The 23,080-nt window shown below is 34.9% G+C and overlaps 1 protein-coding gene across 2 annotated transcripts in view; it reads left to right on the forward strand.

Moving 5' to 3' along the window:
• The window catches only part of LOC150095403 (filamin-A-like), a 640,838-nt gene extending 630,027 nt beyond the window's left edge, over positions 1-10,811 (forward strand). For both annotated transcript variants that reach the window (XM_090410722.1, XM_090410723.1), the window contains one exon: positions 9,615-10,811. In XM_090410722.1, the coding sequence (XP_090266848.1) occupies positions 9,615-9,802 (188 nt within the window). In that variant the 3' untranslated portion in view covers positions 9,803-10,811. The remainder of the gene's footprint in view (positions 1-9,614) is intronic.
• Positions 10,812-23,080: the final 12,269 nt, after the last annotated feature.

Raw genomic sequence — 23,080 nt, forward strand, 5'->3', positions numbered from 1 at the left:
ACAAATATCTTATATACAGGAGTAAATGGCTCTTGGTGTTAGTTGATTTATTGCTGCTGATAAATGTCACTTAGTTAGACATTCTGGAACCACAGAAATCACAAGACAGTTCATTCTTTCTCTGGTGTGGAAACAGACAGGAGAGATGCCATGTTAGATGTCATTTTGGGAACTGACATTTCATATATTAAGGATTTCTTTCATTTTTGTATTTGAAGCATTCATAACTACAGTCAAATATAAAATTTAATAAAAGCTTCTAGAGGCTTTCAGATTTACTTTCATTGGAAGGGATGAGAGAGAGAGACAGAAAAAAAAATTTCAGGTCTGAAATGAAGACATTAAGATGGCCTTGAGGCATGCCATATTTATAACATAACCTTTATGACCTTCTGGATGAATTAACATTTTCACCACTGTCTATATGGCATTTTCACCTACCTATAATGCTGTATAAAAATCTATTTGAATATTAGAGAGAGAGAGAGAGAGGAGTTATTAGGATTTAGAAATTGCCAGATATATTTTTGAATGCTTCATCAATGAATGAGTTTAGAAGAGGTATAAGCACTGGGAATTTGATTAGACCTTCTGTGAATCATAAACTTAAAACAAAGTTGTTTAACAAAGGTTAAACAACTTTGAGCTGTTGTCTTATTCTTGTTTGTCCTTGATTCGCTTTTAAAGTTGACTTTAAAGTTCAAGTTTGTTATAGTGAGTGAGCTTACTAGTTATTTAATAGATATGCACATTGACATATTATTTTTTTTTTTTGAATAATTGCTTCACACATGTAAGAGAAAAGTAAATATAATTTATTACTCCTCATTATGCCATGATTTTCTTTCAGGGAGAAGACAGAAAAACTGGTAACAACATTTAAACTCTGAATACAAGAACAAGACATGCTTATAGTATCACATGTCTCAGTCACAGCTGTCCAGTAGGCAGAAACTCACTCTGAACTCACTATTAGAGTTCAGAGATGTGGAAATAGATATATAATTAATTTAAAAATAATAAATAAAAATATAAACAATTATAAACTAACACCAATCGCTTTCCAAAACTTAGAAATAGGTGTACAGTCTGTCTAATTAAGATAAGGATGGTGGTGGTGGTGTGGAGCTTCACATGATTCAAAAAAAACAGATGATCAAATTTGAGCATGCTGTAGTGTAGCATCTTGGTATAGTTTCAGTGAACTTTGTGTCTAATGTTGATGGCAAGAGAAACAAGACCTGAACTTTCAGAATCAAAGATCTTATATAACCTTGATGCTCTCTGATTCTAATAGTAGTAGATTGGTCAGTGTGTCCAAAGTAGCAAAGATGACAAGAGCAGGGTATTTGATAAACACCAGGCAAGGATAAAGGTCAAAATGTATCTTTCATAAGTTCTTAAGAAAGATGATACTTTAATACATCGTGATAACTCTGCTGGTAATATTGAATTTTCTGTTTACAGGAAGCCATCCTTTACAGGCAGATATATCCATGCATCTTCCCATCATCATCCTTCAAAAAAAAAAAAAAAGCATTATCAAAAGCAGTGTACATTGAGCACACACAATTTGTTCTTCTGAACTCTTCTATTAGAAAAATTAAATAAAATAACACTCTATTACTTAATGAATGCAGCAAGACCTTGATACAGAAAGGATTTGTTAATTATCATCCCTCTTCCAGACTGCAATCTCATGTTAAAAGCCTCAGCATATCCTATCTTAAAGGAACATCTGAACAAATAGCAAGGACCCTTCACAGATATCATTTGTGCACCACTTTCAAACCAGCCTAGAAGTTGTCATCTTTCTTACAACCTATCACAGATACATTATCACCTTTATTCTTGCCTGGTGTTTATCAAATACCCTGTTCTTTTCATCTTTGCTACTTTGGAAAGACTGACTGTTCTGCTTCTATTAGAATCAAAGAACATCAAGATTATATACGAATTTTGGATCCCAAAGCTTCAGGCCTTTTCATGCCATCAACACTAAACACAGTGTTTACTGGAACCGTACCAAAAAATAGACTATCAAAGTTGACCCTACTACACTATAGTAGGGTCAACTTTGATAGTCTATTTTTTGAATCGTGTGAAGTCCTATGCTGCTATCCTAATCTTAATTGGACAGGCTATTTCTAAGTTTTGAGAAGTGATTGCTGCTAATTGTTTTATATTGGTATCTATTTATTATTTTTAAATTAATTATACAAGGGTGGTATGAAAAGTTCTTGACCTCAACCATAGATGGCATCACTATCGGCAAGATTTTTTTTTTCTAAGTTGGTACATTTGTCATAAGCATCAATGTGAAATTGCAAGTCATTCTATCAAGTAGTTTGTTTTATACAGCTGTCTGAAGCAAAAATGTTGTCTCTATCCCTTGAAATGGATAAAATTGAGTAAAGTTTATGGATACTCTTCTCTTTCATTTTTGACAAATAAGAAATGGACTGCCGAGTTTAAACGTTGCCATACCAACTTTGAAGATGATCCAAGTGAAGGACATCCAAAAAGTGTAACAACACCAGAAATCATTGATCAAGTGCATGATATGGTATTGGATGATCCGTGAGTCAAAGTGCATGAAATTGCTGAGACTACAGGCATTTCAAAAGAACCTGTTGGATATATTTTGCATGAAGAATTTCACATGAAAAAGCTTTGCACAAGATGGGTGCCGCGCTTGCCTACAGCAGATCAAAAACGCACTTTCATGAAAATCTCTGAACAGTGCTTGGAGCATTTTAACAAGAATAAAACTGATTTTGTGTGTTGATTTATTACTATGAATGAGACTTGGATTCACCATTACCCACTAGAATCCAAACAGCAGTCAAAACAGTGGACAGAATCCAGTTGTTCAGTGCCAAAGAAGACAAAGTTGGTTCCATCAGCAGGAAAGTCATGGCTCGGTGTTTTGGGATGCTAAAGGCATTTTGTTTGTTAATTATCTTGAAAAGGGTAAAACAATAACCGGGGAATATTATTCAATCTTTTAACCAGACTAGATGGAAAAATTCATGAGAAAAGACCTGGTTTGCAGAAGGAGAAAAATCATCTTTCATCAGAACAATGCACCTGCCCACAGAAGTGTTTTGGCAATGGGAAAATTAAGGGATCTTCACTATGAATTGTTGGAACATCCACCGTATTTCCCAAATTTGGCTCCCTCTGACTTCTATTGCTTCATAAAACTAAAACTCTCCCTTGCTGGTCAGCATTTTTCTTTGAATCAAGAGGTGATTGCAGCTATAGATGGGTAGTTTGCAGATCTTACTGAGAACCACTACAGGACTGGATAATGGTGCTGGAGCATCATTGGAATAAATGTGTTAGTCCTAAGGGAGATTATGTTGAAAAATAAAAGTAATTTTGAAATTATAAATCGTTTCTTCATTGTTAGGCTGATAACTTTTCAGACCATCCTCATATATCTGTTCCTACACTGAACTTTAATAATGTTTCCTCTTATGACATCTGTGACTGAAACACATGATGTTATGTGTATGACTCATTCTTATATTCAGAATTTAAATTTTGTACCAGTTCTTCTGTCTTCTCCCTGAAAGAAGCTGATGACATGTTGAGCAAAATATATAGGAGTAATAAATTATATTTGGTTTTCTCTTACATGCGAAGTCATTATTCAAAAAAATATGAGTGAGCTTGTTATGGTAGTGTTTTCTGTAATGAAAGTCAAGTGTACTTTTGTAGACAGATAAGCTTCTCTCTTGATATATATATGTGTCAATCCAGTTGCCTCTTTTCCTTCTATTTAATGGACTGTAATTCAGAATACCCTGTTTCATCACAGTCAACATATTGAAGGCTTGAAAGCATTTCTTTAACCGAATTCCTGCACTTCATCAAAATTCAGGTTACTGAAGCTGCAGGTAGTGATCCAAATATGGCTTGCTCAGCACACTTTATACCACAGAACTAATACTTTCATCTTATGTTGGAGTTCAACTTATCATTTGTAGAACCCCCCCCCCCCAGTCTATTCTGATGAATAGACCAGAATCGTGCCCTCACATAACAGAAAAATTACATATTTTAGTAATGATGAGTAGAACTGAGGAGCAATATTGCCCATAAAAGTGATAAATGCAGACCATTAGGTTGGTTTAAGATTAAGGCAAGTCGATAATAATACCTGACAACCTTCTCTGTAAAGCCTTTCCATTGGAAATCTGCTCCTGAGTATGATTAGTTTTCTTCCAAAGGACTATATTTAGAGTAGATAGTATGTTCCACAAGCCAATCCTGATCATATTCATGATGCTTGATGTAATTTTTTGTGGTCTTTGCAATGAACAGCAGCAAATTGCAACAATTTATGCAAATAAGTCATTTTTTTTTTTTTTTTGGTGTGAGGTATTTGCATTATCTGTCTCATAGACAATTTATTATGCAGCAATTAGGCATTACACAATTCACAGTTGGCAATATGCTGAAAAAATGGACATCTCCATCTGACAAGAGCTAGTGTTCCTTGGGAAAAAAAAAAAAAAAAAAACACTAGTTATCATATCCTGCCTGGAAGAATCACCTCCTATCATACCAAAATGATAATAAAAAAAATTGTCTGGTCCTGATGGTTTAACTCCAGTTATGCCCAAAACCTTTTTTTAGTTGCTTTGTGTGAAACAACTTTGCTCATTTGAAGTAACTTGAAAAATTACAATGTTTGGTCTCTGAAACTAGGGAACTAGATTAGATAATCTAGTTCCCCACCCACAGTACTATTGTACAGTAGGTTTATGACTTTTTCGTTAACCAAAAAAAAATTCACTTTTAGTTCTAACTTTTTTAAAATCATTATGCAGCTAGTCTCCACTTCTTACTACCCCAAGGTTCAGTACATTCTTACAACATGTTAGATAAATGGCAGCATTCCTAACCTTGATGCTAATTCATTTTGTGCTCATTCTATGGTCAGTTTTGCTAGTTGAAGGTCATTTTTGCTTCCCCTCCTGGAAAAAACTAGTTTTTTCCAGGAGGGGAAGAACCCACTTACTTGTGCTAGAGATCAACTGACAAAAAGGCTCAGAAAAAATTCCTCAAGAATCATACCTATAATGGTTTCTCTTCTATAGATTTAGTTGCTGTAGAAGTCATCATAGACTGTATAAGCATTAAAACTTCTTTCAGAATTGCTCAATTGCTAGCAGGCTAACTGTTTTAGGAACAAACTGAACACAGGTTAATTTCCAAACTAGCATCACAGATGATGTCAGTATGGATATTCACAGGCAATGTCCATGCTGACCGACAGGAGCCAGTGCTCCTTGAAAACACTAGCAGCCTGGAAATAAACTTACATTTAGTCTTTTCCTGAAAAGAGAAATGTCTACCATTGCTTTTAATAATCAGTTATCAACATTCAACTTCTTCACTACCTGTTAACTTCTCGTTGACAACCAGCAGGGATTTCATCACTCTTCATCCATAAGGAATCTCCGCTCACATCACGGATGTATGGACTTGTGCATGGTACTACCATAGAAAAGATTCACAGAAGTTCATATTGTCACTGCTGACATTTCCAAGGCATTTGATTGGATAAGGCATAGAAGCCTTTTCAGTAGTTTGCCACCCTATGTTCTTTCTTTCACTTTCTGTAACAGGGTGGTCAGTTTCCATTCCGGTTGTTTACTGTATGCTCTGGTGGATGGTTTTCTTTCTTTGGCAATCCCTTCTAAAAGAAATGTACATCTTTTCCTATATCACCAGCTTCAGATCTTATCTGTAGTTTTGGTGATACTATATACCTCTTCCTTATTGTGATATGCTTTTCAGAGTCCTAACATTATTATTATTATTACAAGCTACTCTTGGAGTCCTTAGACTCATCGAGGAAACCCTGAACCAAGTACTATCCAACATTTGTGCAGTATCTGTGATCCTTGGCTATGAACTCACTCACAGTTATGACACCCACAACAAACTCTGGCAACCTATTCCACTTATTCATGACTCTCCAAGCAGAAAAAATCTAGTCTAACACCCTTGCTAACTACATGCTTGCTCAGCTTTCAAAGATGGCCCCTAGTCCTCCCACCATCAGACCTGTTCTAAAAAATTTCCTCTGTATTAGTCTTGCAAAAACTCTTCAGCAATTTGTATGTCTCAATCATATGACCACTTTTCTGCCTGCCAACCAATTTTTGTAACCCACAAATATTTCATCTGTTCTTGTAAGGTGCATTTCATAGATCTGCTACCATATTGGTCACATGCCTCTGGATCTTCTTCACCTCTTCCTCATTGCCAAGAAACCCAGGTGACCAGATCTGTGCACAGTAGTCAAAATGGGTCTTATCAAGGCCCAATAAAGAGAAATAACCTGCTTGTCTCTGCTCATCAAAGTATTCTTCAGTAACCAAGTAATTCGGTGAGCTGCTTTAGCCACTTTTGCTATGTGCCCTTAAAACTTTAACTCCCTGTCCACTAACACTCCCAGATCTCTGACTTCATCAATTTCCAGTACATTTCCATCAATGTAGTATGCAGCTGGTAATCTTTCATCCCAAAATGCATAACCAATACACTTTGCCACATTAAATGGACATTCATTGTTCTTTGCCCAGATTGACAATCTATCCAAATCATCCTGCATAATTTTAACATAGTATGTATTAACTATTGTGCTACCCAATTTTTCATCATCAGCAAACAACACAGATCCTTTCCTATATATCATTCATATACAAATTAAATAGTAATGGCCCTGTGGCATGCCACTAGTTTTAAAAAAAAACTGCAGCAGTGCAGTTTTTTTATTAGAATTTCTTGTGGTATCCTGTCAAAGACCTTTTGCAAAGTCCAGTGGTAACACTGTAAACCCATTACCTTTATCCAACTCAGATGTCACTGTATTATAAAACATGAGCAAGTTACAGAGGCACAACTTATCTTTCACAAAACCATGTTGCCCTCCCATACAGTATCCCATTTCCATCTATCTCTTCTTGTATTTTGCTCTTGACCAATTTCTCCAGTACCTTGACAACAACTCCTGATATGCTGATTATTCAGTAATTTACTACATCGGTCTAGGAGCCTCCTTTATGCAATGGAACTATTTCCCCTCTTTCCCACCCCTTGGGACTAGCCCAAAGCCAATACTTAGATTAAACAATGTGGTCAAAGGCACTGGCAATTTCCTAGCACTTCATGTAAAACTCGAGCTGGTATACTATCTAATCCCATAGCTGTATTCACCATAATGGTTTCTCTTCTACAGATTTTGTTGCCATGGAAGTCATCATGAGCTTACACAGCTCATGATGACTTCCATGGCAACAAAAAACTTGCTTCAGAAATGCTTAATTACTAGCAGGTTAACTGTTTATAACAAATTTAGTTTAATCCTTTATCCAAGTGTGAGCAAACAAAGTTTGCACCTGAAAATATCTTCAGGACTGAATATGGTGTTGTGCTACCTTATTGGGGGTAAGGTAGTACAACACTGGGAAACTTGTAGCAAAGGTGGATCATGCTAACAACACTCCTATCCCAGTATCTCCCATAATGCAAAACACACATCTCCTTGTGGATATGTATAATGTTATGCATTAAGGGATTGGCACTACCCAGACTAGTTTTGACCTTTATTGAGGTCTCTTTAGTGGGAGCCAGGCCAAGAGGCGGAGATAAATAGCGAGGTCATCTTTACCTATAGGAGTTGCCAAAAGGTGTGCCACAAGGTGCACACCTTTTGGCAACTCCTATAGGTAAAGATGATCTTGCTATTGCTTCTACCTGGTATCTCCACCTCTGGGCCTGGCTCCCACTGAAGAGACCTCAATAAAGGTCGAAACTAGTCCTGGTAGTGGCCAATCCCTTAATGCATAACATTATACATATCTGCAAGGAGATGTGTTTTGCATTATGGGAGATACTAGGATAGGAGTGTTGTTAGCTTGGTCCACCTTTGCTATTAGTTGCCCGGTGTTGTACTACCTTACCCCAGTAAGGTAGTACAACACCATATTCAACCGTGAAGATATTTTCAGGTGCAAACTTTGTTTGCTCACTCTTGGATAAAGGATTAAACTAAATTTATTATAGTCTAACCAAGCGAAAAATAAACTTTCAACAGGTTAACTGTTTGTTTCAGGAACAAACAGTTAACTTCTAAACTAGCATCATTATCCCTCAGTTAATCCCCATTATGCCTCCACTACTCCTTTCATTGAAGTAAGACACTCTGGAACTTCAGTACAGCCAAAACACAATCCTGTTATTTTTTTTCTTTCTCACATCTCATTTCATCCCATTTGATCTTTGATAATATCCAGATCCTCAGACAAAATTGGGCTAATTTATCTCCAACCTCTCCTACATTAAATGCTTATAATTTCCTTAACCTTAAACTGATATGTCTTCAGCTCTAGATATTAGCTCTCTCTCTTCTACACAGATACTAAACTTATAGAAATCCCAAATCGACTCTACTTTAGAATACTTTTCTCACATGCTGGTTGTTCAGAAGAGGGCATTGGTTGATTCCTTTTTTATAAGCTCACTCAATATTGCACAGACAATGTCTGTTTCTGTTTGATGGAGAAAGGATGAATGTTACATGTCTATGAACCATCCTGCACTCAAACAGTATGTGTACTATAAACATTCACATGCAGTCCACTTTCTGTTTTTATCATCTTTATCTCTGCCCTCTGGAACAGCCTTTCTCACCTAATGTTTAACAAGGATTACATCACAACTTACAGCTGTTTCAATTCTGTTTTCATCTTCTCATCTACAACATGAGAAGCAGTAATATAGTAACAGTAGTATAGGTTCTGTGATTATTAATGTCAGGAATTATAAATAAAAAATACTCTCGCAACCTTTCATGAAAGTTGCTTTTCTCATTTAACCATCTTCAAAGTGTTCATTATATAAAAGAGCATTCAACAGGCTGTATGATTTGTTCTATGCAGAGGTCATATTAAGGTCATTTTATGCATTATTTGTATATTTTATAACCTGTAATCTGAAATGCTTTATTGTAGAGTTTTTTTTGGGCAGTTGAAATGGATCCCCTTGTGATATTATCTGTGTTGTCAGTTAGGTCCCTTCAATTCAGATCACAAACTTTGTATTTATTTCTGTCTTCTTGTTTATTGTAATATGTGCCATTTTATTGTATAATTGTGCTTTTTCAGTGAATAGCAATAAGAATAATTTTCTTCTTTATCCACCTTCACACTCAGAGTTGTGTATTATAAATTAAGCAGAGCTGAGGTATTGGACCATAAACATGCATATGTTTTATGCATTTTTTAATATTTTAATAACATAATACAAGTGCTTATCATTATTTAGAATTAAATAGTCGTACATTAATTACTTTTATCCAGAAAATTATAGAAAATATTAGTTGTCAACTGTGGTTTAAATCATTGATCCGAAAAGAACCAGCTATAGTGTATAAAGCTGATGTGTTTACAAATTTCATTAACTAATTACATACGGAGTTTACTCTTTTCTGATTTGTATTATCTATTCTTCTGTAATGCATGATTGCAGAATTAAAATGTCTATATCCTTTTTTTTTTATTTAAAAAAAAAAACTATAATTGTCTTTTTAGGCAATAATGTACTATATGCTGCTGTATATGGTCCTAAAGGTCCTTCAGATGAAGTATATGTTAAACACATGGGTCGCAACTTGTATCAAGTCAACTATGCTGTTAGAGAGCGTGGAGATCATATAGCTATAGTGAAATGGGGAGAAGACAATATCCCAGGCAGTCCTTTTAAAGTGGAAGTATCATGAACATGACATCTGTGTGTGGTGAGGATGGGGGTTAGTTTGGACTGTTCTCATCCATCCATCATAGTTTATTTTGTTAGCTTAACTGTGAGTGATAGTAAAAAAAGAAAAAGTCTGCTTGCCTGATGGTTTTCATATGGGTATTATTATTGCTCTAGCAAAGTTTAAAGGTTTTTTTTGTGCATAATTCCTAAATGCAACAATTTTTAAAATGAATGTGCAAAAATCAAAACTAAATTTCAGTATTAGAAACTTCCTTGGTGGCCAAATGTTTAAAACAAATATTATCAGAAACGATCTGATTTAATGATCTTGTTAAAATTGTAATGTTAATTCACATGTATTATTGAGCATTCTTACTTTTTTCCAAATGGAAAAATTATTTTCCACACTTGTTTAACTCTTCCTCCATTCCTGTATCATGTGGACATGGACCTTGATGCATTTCCTGTGTGTTGTACAGATAAATTTATGCAGGATACTGATTCTCAATTTTGTGCCATTAGTGCTCTACTGAAGTGCAGAAAAGAGGCTGACCCTGTCTCTTGATTTGTGTTGTGAATTGTATAAAAAAAATTTGATCTGAAATTACTCTTAAAAACTTAAGAGCAATAAGAGTAATTATACTCATCAATTTGTATACTGTTTTACTCTGTTAATGTTACATTTTGACAGCAACTTATTTCTTTATATTTATTTTTGCTCTGTAACCAGTTGTTTTTTTTTAATCAAAATACCATGCATGAAATGCATTTTTTCCTTTTATAAATCTATTGTATTTTTGGAGTATATAAAATAGTTTCCAGATACAAATGAAGTGCCTTAAATCTAATGTAACAGAAATCACGCGACTTGCAAATCCCATTTGCAGTAATGTCACCAAATTTTTGCAAGAAATGTCTGTTTATATGTGTAATGTTAACTGTTTTCACTCATCCAGGGGTTGAGATTTTTATTTTTGAAAATGTCAGTTCTGGATATACCTGGGAATTAATAAAAATTGTATTACAAATTAGCGTCACATTATTTTGAATTGTTTTAACATGTAAATAAATTTGTTACAACAAAATAATAATTGGTATCACCTTTCTTAAGTAAGCTAATCATGTAAAGTTGTACACCTGATTGTTGACTTTATAAAACTATACATTTTAGAATTTCTTGTGTTCCATGCCTCTTCCAAAAAATTATATGCATCATAAGTGTCACTTGTATGCACTTACCTTCAATGCATATGCAATAGGAAAGGACAAAGTGTAATACATTATTATATTACACTTTGTCCTTTCCTATTGCATATCATAAGAATAGTAGGTGTGTGTGTGGTTTATACACACACTGCTTGGAAAGAAGTCAAAAGATGCCCTCATGTGCAAGGTGCATTGTGCCATGTAACAAGTCATGTGCTTGTAGCTGGTATAAATTGGAGGAATATGATGCTCCCAAGTCAGCGCAATTGTGTCCGGGTGAAATGGGAACTGACTGAGTTTGAAAGAGGCATTGTGATAGAATGCCATGTTGCAGGCCTATCTGTTTGACAAATTGGGCCATCCCAGGTCAACAATCTGATACTATACTGATATTTAAGCACAGGGAGTCAAACTGCAAGTGCTACCTCCAGTGCACTACCCACCACTCACTGAATATGACTGTAGGGTGATATGAAGGATATGCAAAAAATCTCCATTCATCGGCTGACATGTTGAATGCAGAGTTCAGGACATCGACTGATACATCAATCTACACAAAAACATTCAGAATAACTGAGGCTCACAACATGAATTTCTAAGGTAGCACTGCAATATGTAAGCCCCACATTATCCAAACCAACATGCAGTGTCATCTTTAGTGGTGTATAGAGTGTGAACAGTGGAAGCTTGGAAAGCTGTGTTATGGAGTGATGAATCACGCTAAACCCTCTACTGAGCAGATTGACAGGTGTGGGTGTTGATGGATTCTGGTGGGTATCTCTTACCTGAGTGCATAACCCCAACTGTGAAATTCAGAGGTGGCAGTGTGGTCCTGGTTTGGCTTTGGACCTCTGTTTGTGGTGCCACAAATATTGAACTCCGAGAGGTATTTGAATATTCTGGACAATACAATGCTTTCTACTTTGTGGCGTTTCTATAGAACTGACCATTGTCTCTTTACCAATCACTGTCATATGGCATCTACTATAACTGTGTGTATTGTAGACATGAATGTCACCACACTTGACTGGCCTCCACAGAGCCCTGATTTCAACCCTATTGAACATCGGTGGGGTGAACTGTAGTGTTGGGTGGAGTCAAGGGTGATGTCTACCCCACAACAGTCCAGGACCTCATTATATGCCTACAGGAATAATGATCCTAAATTCCCATTGATTGCTATCATACCCTTGTGGAAATTATGCCCTGTGAGATTGCTACAGTCATCACAGTGAAAGAAGGCCCTGCATCTTAAGGTGGGCACCATGCCTGTTTATTTCTCATACTGTGGTGTCTGTTGACTTCTTTCTAAGCAGTATGTGTGTGTGTATATATATATATATATTAATTTCTTTTTTTAGTACCTTTTTGTTTTCTTTGTTTCTGTTATTACACATAATCTTTGTTGGTTTGGTTTAGTTGTTAATCCAGTTTTTCTTATGAGTGATACACATAAATGAGATAAATATCTCATGTTATGCTCCATGTTGCAATTTTCATTCTGTTTTGTTTATTTTTTTGGAATTACTTTATGTCCATAAAAAATTGAGTCCTGAGCAATGTGATGTTTTACAGCTTATCCTAAAATTCTGTAAAAGTAAAAACAGACAGCTATATAACACTTGATTTTAACAAACCTATTAATTTTAAATGGAGATCTTCTGTTACCATCTAGGCTGACTCTAGATAAGTAGTCAGGATTCTCTAAAACCAACTGACCTACCTACCTACCAGTTTTCTTAAAGGCCAACACTTAACCTGAGCATAGCTATCATTTAAGCTTGATTCTTTAATTTGCAAATATATATGAAATACTAAAAATATACTCTGGGAAAAAAAAAAAAGTAAATTTATACAAATTAAGTGGATATTGACAACATTATTTGAAAGACGAATATAGAAACTAAGTGTTTTGCAGTAGGTGGATGAAGCTGCTCAGAATTTTGCATCCCCCCCCCCAAAGATATTTATGGCATATATTGGATTGAAACACAGGAAGAATAGCACCCATCACTTCTTTCATTCCTGATTTTGTACATGTCTAGACCACCCAGTACCAAATCTGATGGAATAAGGTGGTTAATCCTTATTCCCATGGTGTTCTGTATCTGTATGGTGTGTTATTCTTTTCACCAATTCGCTTGTTTTGTGAGATTTAAAGCCCGAGTTCCAAGATGAAAATCCCTCCATCCTTCATAGGAGACTGGCTAACTCACTTTCAGATGAAAAGCCCTAATAAAAGTTCTTCACTTCCTAGATGGGATTCTAACTCTATTCTTTCCAACATCAGAACATCATCTAAACCGACTGAACTACGATTTGGTACTAAAAGTTCTAAAAGTATGTGACCATTTGTCACCCACCTATTCATGTATGAAAGGCCATTTTAGACTTAAATTTTTGGAATTCATTAGGCAGCCAATCTCCAACTTAGTCATCACTAATAGCTGGCCCATGGCTATAAATAATTTCATAAGTTATATGAGTACCTTCATGGAGCCCTAAGACTTGTCAGGGAGATGCAATCTATCCACACAATCTGTCATACCTCTCCTTGAAACCCTTAACAGGCTAACACTCGCAACTGACTCTGGCAATTCCCACTCATTCACCATTCTCCAAGCAAAAAATCTAGCCAAGTACTGAAACATTTCCCCTGTATCAATAGTATAAAACCCTATAAGAAATGTCTATCATATCCCCTCTTTTTCTCCTATCAACGAACTTCTGCAATCCACACACACACTCAATCTATAGGGAACATTCCACAGGCCACTCGCCATCTTGGTCACTTGCTTCTGAATCCTCATCCTCAAGAAACCCAGGGGTTCACACTTGAGTACAGTAATCCAGATGTGGGTGTATCAAGGCCTTATAAAGAGGAATAACTTCATAATGATAAAAAGCTTAAAATGATTTTTGCTCCCGAATCATAAAAGAAGCCATAACAGTTATCCATTCAAAACAAAACCTAAATAGAAACCAAGGATTAATTCTGCCTGAGATTTGGAAGACCCTCATAAGATCTTTAAGCATGCCAGAATTAAATCTTGCTGCCAATTACAGAACGTTCGTACATAGCAAGTGAGATCATACATGCTCCATGCGTGTGATGTATGCATTCTGTTTTTTGTAAAAATACAATTGTATTCAGTTCTTGCTTCATTTATAGTTAACAGTTTTAGCATTTAAGTTGTCTTACATCTATTTTTTACTCTGACAAAGCCAAACAGCTAAAGTTGGCGAAACTTGTCGCTATTTTCTAACTTAGTTTGTAATAAATTTGACCTATATAAACCCAAATAGAAGTCAATCTCTCCTATAGAGGAATAACTTCCTTATCTGTACTTGTTAATGTGTTCTTCAATAACCAAGTAATCTTATGGGCTACCTTAGCATTTATGTCCTCTAAACTTTAACATTCTGTCTACCACCATCCCTAAATCTCTAGCTTCATCTATTTCCTGGAGTACAGTGCCATCAATGTAATACATGCTTCTAATCTATGTTGTACAAAATGAATAAATTTACATTTCACCACATTAAACTGACACCGATTAACTTTTACCCATACTGACAGCCTATTTAAATCTTCCTACAAGCTCCACATTGCCTTGATTAACTTTTACTCTAAATAATTTTGCATCATCAGCAAACAACTGAATATTTCCTTTCAGGTTATTTCTTATATCGTTTATGTACAAATTAAACAGCAATGGTCCCAGCACTGAACTGTGTGGCATGCCACCTAGTCACCTGTTTTTGCCTCAATCCTGCCCTTGCATATACCACTTTTTGATATCTGTCCAACAGCCACCCTCTTATCCGCTTAACCAGCACCATATCCATCCTCATTTGTGTAACGGTATTCCATATGGTATTCTGTCAAATGCCTTTGCAAAATCATAATGTAGCCATTTTCTTTATCCAACTCAGCTGTTACTCTATTATAAAAAGTTAGTAAATTACTAAGGCATGACTGAACCTTCACAAAGCCATGTTGACTCGAACAGTATCAAATTTTTATCTACCCATTCTTGAATTCTCTTTTTTCACCAGTTTTTCTAGTACTTTTACCACCACCATGCCTGAGATACTGATTGATCTATAATTTGCTACTGTAGTCTTAGAACCTCCCTTATGCAAAGGAATAATTTTGCCCTCTTTCCACTCCCTTGGAACTCTACTAGAGCTGAGACTTAAATTAAACAGCTTAAACAAATTAAACATTTTCGTGATTGTAAACAGTGCCACTTTTAAGCCAGAATCAAGTGTCTAGACTAAAATTACTCTCATTTGTAGAGTACATTAACCTATTAGTATCTTGTCCAATTTTTATGATTACACCACCACCACTGAAAACATGCTTTATGATGAGTTGTGGTTAAGGGACGCAGACTATCGACCTACCTGTCGCAGACATGTTGCCACAGTATTTCAAGATATCCGCGCATCTATGCTTGAATTTAGCTGACTTGCATTCTCACCTGTCGTGGTGTGTCGATTACGCTTTGATATTTATATTAATAATATCAAGTTTTAATCTTTTCAATAAATCGTTTTATTCTGCATTTCTCAGTATTTGTAAAGGTTCATTTAGTGTTCTAAAAACTATTTTGATAGGTATTTGATAATTCTAATTAAAAAGGTTCTCTCTCGGATGCACATACGTTCGTCTAGAGAATTGATCTAGATCATGAGTGGGCAACCTTTTCAAGTGTGCGTGCCAAAATCGTCAAATCTTTGATGCAAAATTTTCTCATGTGCCAACCGAAATTTTGGGGAATATATTATTTGGTGTCTTAAGTATTGGGAGAATCTTTTCATATAATCAAAAATCACACTAGAGCGGTAAAATCCAAGAATATTTTAAGAGTGATTATTGTAAATCTTGTAAGATTGAATTAATGTAAAAATTAGCGACGGAATTTTTGCTTAAAATTCCTTCTTCCCTGTTCATAGCGTGGATATTTTTATTTTCCTTTAAGTGTAATTCTAGCTGCCATCTACAGCCACACAATTTAAAGACAATTTTTAAGATTAGCAAAAGAGTAAACATTCTGAATGTTTTTTTTTTATATATAAAGATCAATCAGACAAGTTTTTTTCAAGTTTTTCCAATATGTTACAGTGCACAATCTCGTAATCGTTTTACTTGACTTAAGCACAATAAAAGAAAATAAAATTAATGATATTCTTTTATTAATTCTTAATCCCTTACGAGTAATACATAAAAATTAGATGAAATGATCTTTACCGTTTTTTAACAGAAAACATCAAATCAAAACTAGAGAAAGAAAAATAGTGGCCGTTTTATTTATTAAATAAAATTATTTATATTTATTTATTAAATAAATATAATTTACCCTATAAATTATTTATAGTGTAACAATTTTTGTAGTGATGCCTCTCCATTTCCACAGGGCTCTATAGGAGCCCGCTTCTATTTAAGAAGGGATATGAAGGCATTCGAAATATATCGTTTCTGCGAGTTTCAAATTGCCACACTTTGCATCAAATGGGGGTAACACTTCTGAAGATAGTTTTCGGTTTGTATTCAGACCACGTTTATTAAATAAAAATAAACGAATAAAAATACCGACAAGTTTTGTTCGTCGTAAGACTTACATCATCAGGGGTAATATAATAAGAGTGTATAAAAGTTTAACACAACAACCAAAGATTATTGATAACTAATAGTCAATCAGATGTTTTTTGATTTCACAAACTTCATTAATTGAGAACCCGAATACAAAATGAGACATTTGTTATTGTATGCTAGTTGGCACGTTCCGATTTGTTTTGTTCGATTTGTCTTTTGGAAGAGAGGAGGATGAAATCAGCTGAGGTTGCATAGAGGAAAACTGCCACTTCATATGAACTCATCTCCAGCTGAAAATCTTTTTATAACAGGTTTTCTCTTGTTTTTGGATTATAATCTAGACATCGTGGAAATGTTTCAAGGAATTAAGTGCTTTTCGCTTAGAATTGTATTAAGTCAGCTAACCTGTGAGTAATGGTCATTTCGTCCATTTCCAAAAAAGGGTGGAATGTTTACCAGCAAAGCAATTGAAAAAAAAATCTAACCACCTAAATTAACGTATCCTTTCGAAGCATATCCATGTACAACATCTTAAAGTGTAATTACAAATATTTTTTTTCATCTGTAGAATTCAAACCTTTCAATAGGTTACAAATATAAATTATTTATAACCTGAGTTTTTCTGGAACAACGAGGATTATTTCGAAAATCAAAGATTTAATTTTTTTTTTTTTTTTGGACGAAAAAATAATGTTCCTATGATCCGAATTCATTTCCATTCTGGCACCGTTTTATTTCATGCAGCTAATTTTTAGTACTGAGTATATAATTAGGCCTGTACAATTTGTTATATAAAAAATTCATTAATGTGCCTACGAAATTAAATTTTGGATAACAAATAATGATATCCTTGTAATAGATGTACAATCTACATATCAGAAGAAAGTTTTTTCTGTAACATTCTCACGGTGAACTCCGCCTACCATGAAGGAGCCTTTCATTTGTCGCACCAAATGTTTCTACAGAGTCATACATCCACGAAATGTAGTCCTGAAAAAGATCTTCTGCTATGAACACGAGGTAGTGTTTATTAGTCACAAAGTCCCATTCGCGTTGGCTAGCAATATGTTTGTTGTAGTCGGTATTCATGCATTCTCTTCAGATATACCCTCTGTCCTGGTGGAAATTCCATAAACTATACTATTCATTATTGCAATAAGAATAATTTGAAATGAATGCGAATTTCCTAATTTTTTATATATTTTCCAATAATGATTAATTAAAAAATCCTGTCACAAAGGTATCGCCCTCCTCGACGTCATTTAACATTTAGTTCAACGTAAAATATCCAATATGTTTATTTATTTGGCACTTCTTTCAGCTTTCTACAGAGTGTGTCGTTCATTTACGGATCATCTTGAGCTGACCAAATCTATAAAACAACTTTTTGATTCCTCGACAGCATGCCTAAAAATACTACAATATGAATGATTTCGTTTGAACGCTTTCAAGAAAGGCAACCAGCAGGAAAAAATAAAGTTCGGTTTATTCGGTATGGAAGCCAAAAATCATTGGATGACTTATATTTTTAGTTTTTGTTTTACAGATCCGCTTGGTCTCATGATAACCAAATAATCTAAGGAAAAATACACATCTTATCTTACTGAATGTGACACGATCGGAACGCCACTTTATATAATACTTAGTTTGGGATTTGTGAATGGTTCATGCAATATTTGTAAACGTCGATTCACCATGTTCGAGTTAAAACCATCTCAAAAGAGGGTTCGTTCTGCATAAAGATTACAACAGCATTCATACTAGTCATTCTCTAGGCTTCCTTTCCATTTCAACATACTCATTCATCCACAGCAATTGTTAGTTCCATATCTTCCGTTTTCTTCGGTAGTACTCATTACACATTTTAATTTTTTGCTTGCATACCTCTTCAATCACAGTCAAAATAAGGACGCGAAATATTAAGAACTCGTATGCTTATTGCCATACTTTGTGATATGGAAATCCTTGAACAAAACGTTTACTCACTTACTAGAGTTAGGGATCAAATTAGCTGTTCATTTGTCTTAGATTAATAATTTTTCGAAACGCCACATATGCGCTTGTATTAGTCAGTTATTTTTCATTAAGATAATTTTTTTTTTGTTTACAAACGAGCGGAGGCCAAGAACATAAAACATTTAAAAAGGTATTCAGTTTTTGTTGTTTTGAACTGTATACATAAATATGATTTGTGCATGATATGTAATTAAAAATAAACTTTATTATAACATCTGCGCGTACACGAGTGATGGAAAAAAAAAAGTGAGGATAACTTTGTTTTCATTTTAATCAACCGGAACTAGTATATATACAATTCACATTACAGAAAACATGAAGTTGTGCCGGCTACTGTTTACTGATCACTAGATGTCGATGAGGGCTCATTCGATACAGCAATTACTCCACTTCACTTTGGGCACTTTATCGCCATCGTACAGTAAGCCATCAAATGTTGCTGAAAAATATTGAAATACTTTTACTATTTTATATATATACATACACACACACGTAAAAACAAGACTATTTTTTTTTTTTTTTTATTAAACTAGATCAACCGGTACTTTATTTATCCGGTCCTATCTCGTCATTATTTTTTTCCAAAATAATGATTTATTTTGGAAAAAAAATAATTTATTACTCCAAAAATAGAGTAACGGGATCACAGTTTCGATAATTCAAATCATGGGTAATCAAAACTGCGCTAGCACCACTTTGTTTCCGCAACAGTTCTTTCAAATAATTCATTAAACACAATTTGTGTTTGAGAAACTAAACTTGTACATACCTTGTTATTGTTCACAATTTGAATACTCTCTCTCACACACAGAAAGAAAGGAAAAAAAAATACCGTTTGGCTCAGTCGTTTCCCATTTTCCTTCAGGCTTACAATTATAGTTATGATCATGATCGAAGGCATACGGTTGCTGCTAGACAAACTTTTATAGTGCTGTAGATAGTACCGCGTGATTGACAACATCCCGTTGTCTGTACAAATAAGACTACTCCTGCTTAACCTCCGTTAAACAGGATGGTAGTCTTACCGGGAAATGAAAATCATTTATCAAATACATTCAAAAAACATGAATGCCCACGTGGGATTCGAACTCATATCTTATTGATCATACCAGGCTGTTTTTGAATTCTAGTAATTTCTTCATTAAAACATTTTCCTTATTAGCATTACTGATGATTGAATACTTTATCATATGGTTTATTATGTTTTTTCCAGTATTATTAATAAATAAGATACTTCTCGGATGTACTATTTTTTTATCTTGAGTGTTGATCCCCTAACGCAAAAGAAGCATCGCATAGCTCTAGGGTCTATTTCACTTTTCATTTATAGAAAAACTTATTACATTTTATAAAACAGTATTCTTACCTTCCCATTTTCCTATTTTAAAATTGGCTTTAGCGATTTCACCTCTGTTGAGATCGGGTACAAAAATGCTTTTAACAAAACTGTTGCCGGAACTGACCTTGTTCACCATTTTCTTAGTAACCACATTCCACTTTACTCCATCTTCGCTGGCCATGTAACTCCTTTCGTGTTTGTCCATAATAAGTGTTCTGCCCGACGGTTTACTTGCCGGATCAAAACCAATGATGCCGCCAACATTTTTCATAAGAGCTGCAATGAACATTAACTTTTAACTTAATATTGTGGTGGTTAAGATAAATGCATCAAAATAAAAAAGGTACAAAATCTGGTGTTAATTCTAAGCATGAAATGTTTCCAAGTTCGTAATAAATTAGATTTTCGGAAGGAAAGATCGTATCGAATAATTCGCCTTCAGTTGAAAATACCTTATAAGGTTTCGTCGGACGAAGGACAAATATCGAGACAGACTCGTTAGTGTGTTAGAGATTTCCCCAGGGAATGTGAGCAGAGTACGACGGAAAAGTTAGTTCGGCGAGTTTAAAATTAAACCGAACAAGACCATTTGTCACGCGTGTTATGATAGAGTTGGAAGAAAGTGGGAAAGTTACAAATGTCGATTCTGCTGACAAGCGCCCTTCTACAGAGAATAAGTACAGTGTGTGTGGTACTGCAGGATTCCTGTTTAAGGCGGGTCAACTGTTATGGTACTGCATTCCACTTGATATTAACTGCGCGTCCATCTGATGTTCGGCTGGCAGTTGGCCAAGAATTCTAAGGCCGTTCTTGCATGTAACGTGAAACAAAGATCAAACGCATCAGTATAATAGTAGTCACTTGTAAACAATTTTCTTTTCTGAATATATTTAGGTTTCGCAGGAGGTTTCTTTCATGAACGCTGGATTTGCCTACCATTCGAGTATGCATGTTCTTGATTTGACACACATTTGAATGTGCACATTCACAACAAACGCGGTAAAACAGGGTCGATTTATTTTAGGGACAAAAGTTTTGCTCCAGAACATAGCTGATCAGAATACTTTCGGATCAACACAGTTAGCATTTCTCTATAAGAAATTACATCAAGAATAAAAAGAAAAAAATGATTTTTCGGATGTATTTTTTTGTCATATTTATGCGAAGGTAGGGTGGATTTTAAATTTAATTCATATGACACTGACACTTTCGGGAAGTCCAAGACGCATCGTGGAAAGTATTCGACACCAGTTAATGTGCAACATATTTATACTAAAAAAAATTTCTTCCACGCATACAACCCCTTAAACGTACTCACTCACTGATGTTGCACTCATCACTTCCTCTGTCAACATATTTAACTTGCTCGCTATTCGCCGTGAGAGAAATCTTTTGCTCACTCGCCTGTTCACCGAACTATTGTTCAACTTCCATGAATGACCTTTTTTTCCCCCCTTTTCCTACCTTAGTTTGAAATTTTCTCCTGTATGTATGTATATAACTTCTAAAATCCCCTCACTAATTTGTAGGTCTCTATCATATCATATATATTTGCCTATCTGACAGAGCTGAAACTCTGTTATTCTCCTTCGAATCCTTTCTAATGTTTCTTCGTCACTCTTAAATCCAAGAGAAATCAATCTGTGCGGAGCAGTCCAGATGGGATCGATTCAATGTTTTATATAGTGGAACCCCCACTTCTTTGTCACGACTTGTAATGTTCTTTTCATTATTCCCGCAATCCTCTTCGCCTGCTTCACTACCTTCGTTATGCGTCCCGTGAACTTTGACTCTCTAGTCACTTTCAAAGAGAAAGGAATATAATCAAACAAAAATATATGCAGTGAGCGAAAGATTGTTTTTCTTTAGTTTGTAAGTAGTATTTCTTTCAACATTACTTATCTGGTAAGATGTATTAGATTTTACCGAAATTATGCTAAAGTTTTTATTTTATTTATATTCTTATGGATATGTTGTCTAGTTCACCTCACCTATAAGATATCTTCCCCTCTTCTATCGCTTAATCCCCTTAACTATTTAGAAGTGAAGAAAACGTCCCCTTCCAAATAATTAACTATACTGTCAGCGACTGGGTTTTCTGAGAAAACGCTGCTCCGAAGAAAAAATTAATATTCTGCTGAAGTCATTAATTCTGGAAATTGTGAGCGAATGCCAAACTATATGAATAAATACTATTGGAACAAAACTTTACTGGTATTTATGGTCATGGAATTTTTCAAATGCTTTTTTGCAGAAAAGTCGGGGAACTTCTTGGTGTAAGTGTGTGACATGGTTAGAAAAGCGATCTGTTTTGATCTTCAAAACAAGAGTTGAAAAAGTAAGACTTCTTCGACTTTGTCTTTTGCAGTGTTGTAGCAATCTCGAAACAAACTTGAAAATCCTAGTGACATCCATAAAAGAAGTTTTCAATTTTTAGCCTTAATCAAACCCAGTCTTGTATTAATTGACAAAATGCTTACCGTTGTTGAGCGTTTAATACAGGTAGAGAGTAATACAAATAGAAAGTAAGCTGGATATTACGAGCCATGCTCTAATATTGATTGCTTAAAAACATCAACGATATAGCTGAGCATTTTTACTTACTTCTCCAAGACACACCCCCGTCACTCGAAGAATAACAAGCCAGCGACCTACGTGAGAAAATAACTTTTATAAATGAAGAAATAACGAGTTTCGCAAATAAATCTTAATAGCAAATCAAATAACTAAGATATTTACAGTTAGTCCAAACTATAAAATTCCAAGTTCATATGATGGAATTGTATGTTAAATTTCTGTTTATTTCCAGATTATTTTGTATTCGCTAATTTATTTACTAGGAAGGATTTCTTAATTACTATTTGTTAAAGATCGAAATCTGAGTATTTTTCTTGGTCACTATGGCCATCATGATACAAATATTTCATTTGATACAAAACACGCTACACGTATTTCCTTAGCACACTCCCAACCACGTATCATATCTCGTATTCTGATGTATTTCAACACCCACTGTAATCTCTCCTTGCTCAATGATTATATCATGTCGATCACTACAACAGACAAACACATGCTGTTTATTTCCCAAAGAAGAACATTATACAGTTTGTGATGACGGTTCTAAAAATATATAC

This window comes from Typopeltis vanoorti, chromosome 20 (assembly GCF_054136105.1).
Source record: "Typopeltis vanoorti isolate ZY-2024b chromosome 20, IOZ_Tvanoo_1.0, whole genome shotgun sequence".
In the NCBI taxonomy this organism is placed as follows: Eukaryota; Metazoa; Arthropoda; class Arachnida; order Uropygi; family Thelyphonidae; genus Typopeltis; species Typopeltis vanoorti.